The sequence below is a fragment of the Vigna radiata genome, chromosome 7 (assembly GCF_000741045.1).
Source record: "Vigna radiata var. radiata cultivar VC1973A chromosome 7, Vradiata_ver6, whole genome shotgun sequence".
In the NCBI taxonomy this organism is placed as follows: Eukaryota; Viridiplantae; Streptophyta; class Magnoliopsida; order Fabales; family Fabaceae; genus Vigna; species Vigna radiata.
In genome coordinates, this window is record NC_028357.1 from 54,070,351 (window position 1) to 54,081,901 (window position 11,551).

Genomic DNA, 11,551 nt, shown 5'->3' on the forward strand with positions numbered 1-11,551 from the left:
AAATATTTTATTTATTTATTCTTTATTATTTATTATTTAGTTGTTTAATTCATTCGTCATGTTTAATAATTTTTTTATGAAAAAATTATGATACATAAACCAACCTAAAACTCATTTTGAGTTTAACTATATAAGTTTATTTATGAGTTACAATTTTTTTTTTTTTTTAATTTGAAATCGTTGAATCATATTTTAACACATATATAGTGTCAGTGTAAAAAAATTTGATGTTGAAATATTATTTTCTAATATAAAAATTAAACTGAGAAACTTATGAATATTCCGGAACTAAATTTTCTCTCTGACAATTTAAAGAAATTGAAGTTCACCTTTTATTTTCCAAATTAAGGATTGACTATTAAACCCTGGAGCCCTCGGAATTAATGGTGAGCTACCTCTCCCAAGGCCCACCACCACCACTCATCATTACCCTTCTGCCAACAAACTACACTACAACCTTACATTTTTATTTCTTTTTTTCTTTTTCAAATTTCAACCCTTTTCTATTATTCCCCACTGTGCCCTACACTCTCCACCTTCCCATTCATAACCTAATATTAATGATTCCAAAATATCAATATTAATCATTTTTTTAGTTAATCTAAGTTAGTCTTATTTTTACATAAAAATTCATTAAGATTTTTTTAACCTATATTCACAAAGTTTTTTCTCAATTGATATCAATCTGTGTTTACTACAAAAATTTCTTAACCAACGGTAATTAAAAGAATCTTAATGCTGGTCAAAAGTTTTCCTAACCAAAATTAGAAAAAAAAATTATAACAATATACAAAAAAAAAACTTCTTGTTAACATGAATAAAAAAAAATCCGTGTAGTTATCAAGTGAGATGTAATCCTCTCAAAGGTATAAAAGAAAAACCTTAACTAACATTCATCGAGAAATATTCTTGACCTATGATTTCTAAAAAATAAATGTAAAAAAAAAAAAACTTCAACTTACATAAACGGAAGGTAACTTTAGCTAGTATAAGTTGAAAAAAATGTATTTGACATAATAAAAAAGCATCTTTAATGTGATAAAAAAAATTGACTAACATTAATCAGAAATGACTTTTACCTAACATTAACAATAAAATTTAAAAAATAAACCTTTCATTGAAATTATGAAAAAATAATGTTAAAATTATGACATTCAATCACTGGTCAAGCCGAACAATGTGTATCCGTCCATATAAGCGACGGATCTTCTGTATATGTATTCACAAGAAATATTTTAACACTGAAATATTTTTCTGAAAATCTACCACTGCCTTTGATATAATGATAATGTCCCACAAAAATCATGTTGATATACAATATGAAGAAAGAAAACATAAATTTAATTTTTTAAAATCATATAATTCTAAAACTTTAATGTTTAATTAACAAAATATTATTATTGTGTTAAAATGTGGTAGTAGACTAAGGAGGTTAAAATGTTGAAAAAAAATTGTTTGGATTTATATTTTGTAGGGGTAATTAGAGGATATTTTAAGTATTAGATGTGGGATTATTAATTATCTGTGTCTGTGAGTGACAGTTAAAGAAGATGTTACTGTAGAGTAGAAAACTAAAAGAGAAAGATAATCCTAATAAAGGAAAGACATGCCATGAAATGTGAAACACAATGCCACATGCCTTGTCTTGAGCATCCATTCTTTGTACTTCTCTTTCCTGACTAAAAAAGCTGAAAGCAACCAACACCCTGTCCTTATTATATCTCCTTTCTTTCCTTTCTTTCTCACCCCCATTTTTGGAAAATGCTTTTTCAAATTGTTAAAAAATTCACTTTTACCTGTTAAACAGAGCACATCATCCATATCCTATTTGGGTTTCATTCTTCTTCTTCTCCTTCTTCAACTTTCAACACAGTTTCACCTTCTTAGATGGCTAACAAGGTAGATTCCTCCTTCTTTCTGTCCTTTTCACTGTTTGAAAAAAAGTCCTTAATTTAACTGTTCAGTGGAGGTTTTGGAGGTGAAGCGAAGAAGAAGAAGAAGAAGCAAGTATCCTTCAGCTACTGCTGTAGACTAAAAGCAGTCACTTATCTCTTTTTAGTTTTCCTTTTTAACATCTTTTTGCTTCATTATACCATGTAGGTGACTTTGTGAATTGTAACTCCGATTTCGTTGGAACTCTTTGAACTTGGCAGTGTTGTTAGTCATTATCACGTGTTTTCACCACTCTCTGGTGCAGGTTTCTTCTCTCTCTCCTTTTTGCTAAATACGGACAAACAGATGTCCAATATAGTTGCATATAAGGAGCCTATTTTATGGTTGTCTTTTTTATATTTTAATAAAGTTCCTCTGTATCAGTTGCCACTTTAAAAATCTTGTTGAATAGAATTTCGGTTGTTGCACATTAATCAGCTAGAGATACACTCTGATGAAGTTTGGTTCACCTTCTTTTTTATGAGGCTCCCTGCCTACTAATCTTCTCTTGCTTTTCAATTTCCATGCAATTGAAAGCATCCTGGTGTCTGGTATACAGAAAGGGGAGCAAAGAAAGACAAGAGGGGCTGAAAAGGTGTAAGTGTTTTTGGTATGGACTGGAATCTGAAAGCAGCTTCTTGGGATTTGAGTGAAGTGGATCAGGCAAACTTACCCAACATGGAAACAGTGGAAGGCTCAAGCAGATATGGAATGTTTACAAGTAAGGGGGAATTTTCAGTTGACTTGAAGCTTGGTCAGGTGGGGAATTCTGGCACAGAATCAGTGTTGACCAAGTCCAAAGATGCTGTAGGACTCTCCAAAATCACATCCTCATCTTCATCTTCTGGCTCATCTAAGAGAGCTCGTGCCCTTGGCAACGCCACACAGACAGTGTCGTGTCTTGTCGATGGCTGCCACTCTGATCTCAGTAACTGCAGGGACTATCACAGGCGCCATAAGGTCTGCGAAGTTCATTCCAAAACTGCACAAGTCACAATCGGAGGCCAGAAACAAAGGTTCTGCCAGCAGTGTAGCAGGTGCATGTTTCATATCTGTATATGTCATCACTTGCTTCAAATTTCTCACCATTTGTCATCTCATTTTTCTTTTTTTATCTGAACTCTATATAATACATGCTCTGCTAAACAGAGTTCAGTGGGTTCAAAACCTTATCGGGTCATGCTAGACCTCAAGATTCACCATGATAAAATACTAATATATTACTCACCAAATCTTTTACCAAAAAGTCTTTATTATTGGTAATGAGATTCAAACCGCTCTTGTAAAATATGAGTTATATCTGTGTGCCAGTTAAAACCGACAAATACGAAATACATGTCTAATATTTTAATTTAGCTTTCAAGAGAGAGGTAGAAGCAGAATATAAACAAAAAAGGGAATCTGAAGTGATGGACACTATACTGTATACTGTGTGTGATTAATTAAGAAAAATAGCTCCCTGCTTAGATACTTGATTATGTTGAGGATGGTAATAGTAAATTAAATTTACAGTAAGTGTGATGGTAATTAAGGAGAGCGGGCAGTGTGATGTGTGAGTGAAGTGGTGATTGAGTTGATAAATGATGATTAGGTAGGTATGTGGAGTTTTAAGAGCAGTATTAATATGATGTGAATTTTGATTTGATTTTTGGGTGCATATTGATGGCATAGTTGGGAAGGTGAGATGAGATGTTAGCTGAATGAAAAAGCATTGTAGGTTCCATTCACTGGAGGAATTTGATGAGGGGAAAAGGAGCTGCAGGAAGCGGCTAGATGGGCACAACAGACGGAGAAGAAAGCCCCAAGCAGAACCTCCTCTAACGCGCTCTGGTAGTTTTTTGTCGAATTACCAAGGTTAGCTTACACTTCTACCTACATTATCTGAGTGGACCCATGTGTGGCTAGATTTGGAGCAGACATTTCCTCAGGATCCCCACATACCTACACAAATCTTAAGAGTAAGAAATAACACCATCACACAATACACTCTTTTTTCCTCCATTCATCATCTCCATCCAACTCGCAACGTGTCACCACACACACAACACAATACATACCCTTTTGCTTTCTCCCAGTAGTACATTCTTATCTCTATTAACTACCTATCTACTTTGCTTAAACATCTTCTGCCACACCACCACTTTCTCTTACACGGTTTCCACATTTCTCGACAAAAACACACACTCATCCATCAATTATTGCTCAGCCACCACCATCTTTCGCTAACACTCTCCATACACACGCAAAATCACTACCCATCATTTCAATTGTTAAAAAGAATCACTTATTTATCGGAAAAAGACGTTATTTATAAACAAAAGTAGAAAGAGTTACCCTTTGATGAGTTTTGAGCAGGTACCCAGTTGCTACCTTTCTCAAGTTCACATGTATACCCATCGACTACCGTGATGAATCCCACATGGGGTGGCATTGTTGCTTCTGGTGATGTTAGGATTCATGGACACAACCAACAGGGTGAGCTTTTTCTCGGAACTTCTCCAACCGGTTATAAAGAAGGGAAACAATTGGCCTTCCTGCAAGCTGATCAAACTCTCAACAACCAAAGCCCACATCTCGCCGGTGCTTACGTGGGCCAGGCCCATATGTTTATGAGGAGCGGCCCGTATTCTGAAAGTAGTGGGCTGAGGTGTAAAATGTTGTGCGATAGCCTAACGAGCTCGGTCCACGACTCCTCCTCTCGTGCTCTCTCTCTTCTGTCATCACCACAGCCGCACAGTCCTGGAAATGGGTTGAGCCAAATAGTGAACCCGCATTCGCCCCTTATGCAGCCATTGGGCCTGAGCCTTCATGATGGTAACAGCTTGGGGCCCGTGGACCCGGTTTTGGGCCTGAATGGGAGTGACCATTCTTCGTCGATGTATAATATAGGTTCTAATGGATCGCAGGGGAACGAAGCCCCTCCGGTGTTTCCCTTTCAATGGGGATAGAATCGTCTTTTACTTGAAGGATGGCACTATTTAAATTCTGAATTTATCTTTCATGAAGCCATGAACTGCCTATTATAACGTTATCAAAATTATGGTCTCAATTTTTTTCATCTCGTCACTTTCTTGCCCTAAAACTATATCATAGGTAATTCGGATTTTTATTTTTACCTCATAATTTTATATAGGAGGAATCCGAATGATAAAAATATGGCAATAAATTGTGAAGGAAGAGAGAGTATTAAAGATAAAAATAGTGTAAAAGATAAAAGGTTATGTTTAGTAGGATATTGGCACGACTCAATCAGAGCAAAGGACCGAGTGATTTGGAGATTTGATTTGATTGAACCGTCCCAACATCAAACATTACCAATATCTACCTTTGTGCCAAACGGACTTCAGTTTCAGCCATCTTCTCCTCCAAATGCCATTCATATGCCTTTCCAAGATACCATTATATAGGGAAAATCTTACTTCAGAGCTCAATATCTCTAAATTATGATGCTATATATATTTATCTATATATTTGTTTTAGAGTTCAAGTGGCCATTTTTTAACTTTAATATATCATTTATAAAACTTTAGGTCACTCCTAATTCCCCCTTTAATTACGAATTTTCCAGCTCACACTACACGAAAAGTGGTCCACTGCTGTAAAATGAATTTTATAATTTTAATTTTTCTTTTGATGGACGTGGAATAATAATATCCATTATCCAACTACGTCAACAACGACAGGAAAGAAATAAAGAAAATGATATAATAATGTTGGTGGAGTCAATGTCATCACTAAAAAATCACTTAATAAGAATTAAGCTAAGTTTAAAGAATCTTTGACCGTATAAGTGGAATTTTGTTTGCCCTTTGGCTCGACGGCACCACCCCATGATTCTGGGCACTACACTCGCATTTTACTATCTCCATTTTCACGACATTCTGCTCTTTCTACGCTTTATTCTTTTATATTATTTCATTTTTTTGCCCTAATAATAATTTGTATTCGAACCAGCTTTTGTAGTGCTTTTTAATTTTAATTATTGACATATTGGAAGTGGTTGTTGTTGAACAATTATCTTTGACATGGGTGCAAGCATCAAACTCTATGTTTGATTAAAATAAATCATTGAAATCTAGAATAGAGGGATTTCTCACAAGTTTCAATTATAGATCATATATTCTGACGTTAAATTTCCTTATCATTTGAATTTTTAAAGTTATTTTCGGAAACGCTAATGTAAGAAATAAGCTTGGAAAATGATTAAGGGAATTTTAAGAAAAAGTTGGAAATGTAAGAAGAACGATGAGTTATTACCGGATTCTCTTGATCAAAATGTAAATTCAAATTTTGTATTAAAAACCTGTGTTTGAAAGTGATATAGTTAGGAGGGAAGAATTAACTGAATATTTGCTTAGAGCCATTCAGAATGTCAAAGTAACATTTTTTTTTTCATATATATCTAAGCTATAGCTTTTAAAACTGGTAAAATCCATTTAAGAATGTCCAAATTATATAAAAAAAGGTGAGAAAATTTGACAAAAAAAATGTCCTATTGAAAGAAAATGTAATTTAAATTCTGTTGAATTTTTTTGTATAATCCCTCTCCCGTATCTTCAAAATAATATTAAAGTAATATTGATAAACATTAATTTTAATAATTTAAAATATATTATTTTTTTAATATACTATTTTAAAAACTTAACATAGGTATAACACAAGAAAACGGCAGAAAATCTAGACTTGAACTTGATGCTTCTTGTATTAAATCTTGTAAATAAAAAAAAATAATAATTGGAAAATAATACTTCCCTAAAAGGGCTCAATGAGGTCTCATTTTGAAAGTTAATTATCAGCAAAACTGATAATATATTCCACATCAAAAACATTATGACCCAAAAAAATATATTAAAAAGAATTAAAAGTTTTAATCATTTACAGTTTTGATTATTATAATTTATATTATTTTTTATTTTTTACTTACATGGCATACTTTGAATCACCTCTCATTCTTAGCACACAAGATATAGAGCAGACTAATACATTACAAGAATACTTCAATATAACCATGAAGAAAGTGTTGAAAGTAACAGAGTCAAAGGAGAACCACCCCCATACCTTTCCTACGGAAACTTCATAGCACAACTCATCAGCACATGCCTGCAAATAGTTCATAAAAATGGGGCAGACAGTGAAGGTGATGGAAACCCGATTGACACAGTACCCGTTGACAGGACACTGACCAAGTGGACATTGAGGCATTTAGGGTAAATATTTGTTCGAAAAAAATGGACCTGTCCAATTATGAGCAATACTAATGGCCAAAGCTAAAAAGATGCAGTCTCATCTCTGATAAATGTCACTCCAGTCAAATTATATAGACCATGATGTTTTAAGCCAATAATCTCAGCAAGGAATACAAAGAAAATACAAAAAGCTTGCTCTTTGTTTTTTATTCTTATTTCCTTACAAGCAGAACTCCAGCTAACAGATACATAGAAGAATAACAAAAAAGTGCATCAAACAGAAATACCCAAGGACTTCTTAAACTTCTCAACCTCCAAATATACTGTGGAGTAAGGAAGGAACTCTGAGTAGTGGTCTCTGCTCAGATCATTTATAGCAACTGCAAGTTTAGGGATTTCTAAGATTTCCTCATGGGTCAAAGTCCTCACAAACCTGGCTGGATTTCCTGCCCAAAGTTCACCAGAAGGAATTCGCCTTCCTGGTGGAACTACTGACCCAGCTTCAAGGATTGACTGTGTCTCCACCAATGAACCTTCCATCAGGATGGAGTGCTGCCCAATAATGCACTCTGGCTCAATAGTGCAGGACCTCAAAAGGCTGTATGCCCCAATTGTCACGTACCTCTCTATTGAAGTGTCCGCTGGAAGGCCTGTTTCGCAGAAGACAGCATAAGCAATGAATAAACAATACATTCATAACTGTAATCAAGTCTATCCCATATGAAATTTTTAAGGATCTTTGGAAACAGCAAGGTTATTCACCTTCACATGATATTAAATAATTCGAAAGGAGTATGCAGATAACTAACTCCAATTCACAGTAAACAGCTTATCAATGAATATCGCATTCTGATATTATTTTCAGAGTAGTGATATAAATATTACCCATATGATACAACCACTTACTTAATTACTTCTATATTATATTATAAAAGGGTTGTCAATTGGTTGTGCACAGAGGAGTGGTCAAACCATTATTTTCCATTTTAAAACAAGGATAAAGACAGGTTTTACTGAAGAAACACAGCCGACAATGGTTGGAATGGAGATTAGAAGTGTCGAACAGGACCATCACATACAAGTGCAACATACCTATAATAATGGTAACAAAAATTTATTTCATTAGTGTGTTAGGATGGGCCTAGAGAGGTCCGTAGGAAACTCCAACATTTTATAAGGTGGTCTTCGAATACTAGAATAGTAATCAGTTTATATTTAAATTTTCCTAAAGGCAGATAATGACACTTATGGGGTCGTTATTCAACTGCTGCTGTGTTTTAGGTCATATAGTTATATAAGTGTAATCCTCCTCACCTCACCTATTATGAATGAATGAAGATAGGTAAATGCTGATTTTATGCTCTTTAGCTTTAAAGGTAGTCTTCTAGGTATTTTACGGTAAGTAGTTATTTTCTCTCTCTTTCGGTGTAGGACACAACCCTCCAGATGCCCTCTTGCCGGACTCAAAATAACAAAACATAAATGACCAGAAGTATCTTTGCTTCAAACAAATTTACATTTCTCAAACAACACCAAAACACATGCACAAGTATGGCTCATCTCTTTGTAGCATTCTACCCAAGTCACCTAAAGATCGAGGCCCTAGCATAGAGAACTAATCGGATCAAACAAGCATCTCTGTCAAACTCCACTTCCACCTCATCTCCACTCCCAAGAGTATTTATGTTATCCTTTTCGATCAATAGAAGAAAAAGATAGATATTACAATCTTCAATGATATTAGAAAATTGTACAATCCTGCTGTCTCTAAGGAAATAAAATAAATCTTGATCTCAAAATTTGAGGAAAACATATTTATAGAAGTATATGTCAACTAGTAAGTTAAGGACTTGAGGCCAAGCAACAAAAATATTTCCCTCAAAAATGCTATTTGGTACAACACTGGCACAAATATATTACATGGAAAAAAATGGGATCATTTCGCCCAAGGTTTCCAAAGTTTGGTTCCTATAAAGTGAATAAAGAAAAATAAGAATTGTTCCTTCAAAAATGCAATTTGGTACAATACTGTTGCACGAAAATTTTACATGAATAAGCTGCATCATTTCACCCAAAGATTCTTAAATTTGGCTCCAATAAAGTGAATAAGGATGAAATAAGTAATCTTAGTCATCGAGGAGAACATCGTCCATTGATTTTATTTATTCTTTCAATTAGCACTTACAGGGAAAAAGGTTAAAGTAAAATGAATTGAACATCTCGCAGGAGCAATAATCAACTTGGGAATTTATCTCCTTTGAAAACTACAGTGTATACGTTGATTGTTAATTTTAGCTTACGAGAAAAGTCGAATTAGTTTTTTTTTTTCTTATTTTCATTGCTTAGGTAGAAATTTATCCAAACAAGGTCTTACTAGTTATCCAATGAAATACAAAGAAACACCTATATTCGTATATAATTCATACCAGTAAACATAGCTCCATTTCATTACTCTTGGGCAGAAAAGGTTGAGTGGGCGTAGAGAATATCAAAACCATAAACCTCATTTGTCTTTACTTTCTTAGGGCAAAAATGTGATGTTTTAGAACTTAGAATGTACCCAACTCCAAGGTACTTCGATAAAACTGATTGGTTTTCAAATATATCAGGGCCAACACATTATCTTCCCTGACCGAATTCTGACAATAGAATTGTCAGTACAATGAAACAACCGGGTAAGAAGAATCAATTATATTCACAACTCAGAACTCTTAAATTAAACCATACCGAACGACGAATTCGAGGAATTTCATAACTAATATTAGAAAAAGAACAATTCTACACAATTCACATTTCTAATTCCAAGGTACAGAAACAGAAAGGGAAGGAATGTGTTGGAATGGGAACCTAACCTGTCGGGGAAGTCCATGCGGCGTGAAGAACGGAGCGTTCCTGAACGTTTGAGCAGAATCCGATGCTGATCTTGTTGAGATCGCCGCGGAGAACGCAACCAGGCCAAACAGAAGCTCCGTCCCACACGGTGACTTGGCCAGCGAGGACCACGTTGGGTGCAACGTAAGCATCCACTGCCACTTTCGGGAGCCACTGTCCCAACGGGATTATCTTCCTCTGCCCTCGGTAGTCCCACTTCACCCGATCCGGAGACGGAGTAATTGATTTCGCCGCCTCCGTCGAGAAAGCGCGCTCCTCAGCAAATAGCTGAGGTTGCACTTGCGATTGCGCGTGCCTTACGAGCGAGTGTGCGCTTCGCAGGGCTCGCTTGGAGAAGCGTGCTAGATTCGCCATGAGAGGAACAGTCAGAGAAAGTGGAACCGGAAAATAAGAGTGAGGGTGAGAAAGAGAGGAAGCAAGGAAGGGGAAATGAGTTAGTGGGCTACCACGAGAAATCGGGTATTTCGAGCTCTATTCTTGGCCCACAATGATAAAGATAGATGGGCCCATTGGGTTTTATCCTTCTGAAATTTTAAAGCAGTTTCTTCAGCAGCTTCATAATTTTCTTCCTGCATTTTTGAAAAAAAATTCCAATTTTACTCTGAAAATAAATTTTCAACTTTCGAACTATGTAATCTGAAAGTCATTTTATAAGAAAAATAATATTTTAATTGCAATGTAAATCATTTTCAGAACATAACTTTAGATTATACACCCTAAAAAAAATAAAATGGGAAAAAAATTGTGGGGTGCAGGAAGAAAGATGTGTGGAAGTGCAGAAAGAAACTTTCAAATTTTGATCATACCAATAACAAAATATGTGAAGATCCCTTTTCTTACACACACCTTTGCTTACAACCTCTTTTTCTCTCCTTGTCCATTTCATTCCCTTTTCAGAATTCAGTAAATTGAACCATTTGATCTCCCTCTTGTAGCTAACTAAAGCGCCTCGACACCGAAGGTTTCCATTGGCACCAAATCATTCTGCTGTCAATAGAGGGTAAGTGTTTTTTCCTTCTTTTTTTCTTCTTCGAGTCTTAGAACATGCAACCCACCAATTGCATGTGCTCTTGATTCCTTCATTTTCGATTATCTTTTTTCAATTTCAGCTTTAAAAGCTGTTTTAATCACAAATTCTACGATCTATAGGGTTGGGGAAAAATTCTGGAATTTTAGAAGGAAACATAGAAGAACTCTTGAGCTGTTCTGTACGAAATCCAGGTAAGGGAAGCTAGATTCTAAGTTCTTGATTGGGAAATAATGATATCATTGTTTGATTTTTTGGTAGAACTATTATATTTTTGATGCATGTATGAATAAATTGAAGAATTACTTTACTGTTGAACCGAATGAAAAGTGCATGTGTTGATATAAATGATTATGGTCTGTGTTTGGTATGAACTAATAGGTGATTAATTTTGAATTGTATGACTATGTGTGTAATGGGAATTTTATGGTTTAAGGGTGAGTATTCAGTTTCTGTAGGTTGTAAGCAAATGGCTAAGTTAACTTCAACATTAGAGTCAATTTAGGGAACTTGG

The 11,551-nt window shown here is 35.0% G+C and overlaps 2 protein-coding genes across 6 annotated transcripts; one reads left to right on the top strand and one right to left on the bottom strand.

Moving 5' to 3' along the window:
* Positions 1-1,471: 1,471 nt before the first annotated feature.
* LOC106768860 (squamosa promoter-binding-like protein 13A) lies at positions 1,472-4,990 on the top strand. 5 transcript variants are annotated; one of them, XM_014654223.2, is made up of 5 exons: positions 1,472-1,899; positions 2,101-2,197; positions 2,470-2,969; positions 3,650-3,786; positions 4,288-4,990. In XM_014654223.2, the coding sequence occupies exons 3-5, from the start codon at positions 2,545-2,547 to the stop codon at positions 4,878-4,880; spliced, it is 1,155 nt and encodes a 384-aa protein (XP_014509709.1). In that variant the 5' UTR covers positions 1,472-1,899; positions 2,101-2,197; positions 2,470-2,544; the 3' UTR covers positions 4,881-4,990. The 5 variants fall into 5 exon arrangements, with proteins under 5 accessions (XP_014509709.1, XP_014509710.1, XP_022640047.1 ...); XM_014654224.2 differs by having other exon boundaries at positions 2,492-2,969; XM_022784326.1 differs by having other exon boundaries at positions 2,101-2,191.
* A 2,200-nt stretch (positions 4,991-7,190) lies between these two features.
* LOC106765552 (gamma carbonic anhydrase-like 2, mitochondrial) lies at positions 7,191-10,438 on the bottom strand. The gene is made up of 2 exons (XM_014650219.2): positions 9,971-10,438; positions 7,191-7,768 (listed from the first exon to the last, which is right to left on the bottom strand). Exons 1-2 carry the CDS (start codon positions 10,362-10,364, stop codon positions 7,392-7,394), a joined length of 771 nt encoding a protein of 256 aa, XP_014505705.1. The 5' UTR covers positions 10,365-10,438; the 3' UTR covers positions 7,191-7,391.
* Between the last annotated feature and the right edge of the window lie 1,113 nt (positions 10,439-11,551).

Bases quoted from the DNA above. Each gene is read 5' to 3' on its own strand.
- LOC106768860 (XM_014654223.2), top strand. From the start codon at position 2,545: ATGGACTGGAATCTGAAAGCAGCTTCTTGGGATTTGAGTGAAGTGGAT. The intron at 2,970-3,649 runs GTGCATGTTTCA...AAAGCATTGTAG, and splicing joins TTCTGCCAGCAGTGTAGCAG to GTTCCATTCACTGGAGGAAT. The intron at 3,787-4,287 runs GTTAGCTTACAC...AGTTTTGAGCAG, and splicing joins TTTTTTGTCGAATTACCAAG to GTACCCAGTTGCTACCTTTC.
- LOC106765552 (XM_014650219.2), bottom strand. From the start codon at position 10,364: ATGGCGAATCTAGCACGCTTCTCCAAGCGAGCCCTGCGAAGCGCACAC. The intron at 7,769-9,970 runs GTTAGGTTCCCA...TCTGCGAAACAG, and splicing joins CGCATGGACTTCCCCGACAG to GCCTTCCAGCGGACACTTCA.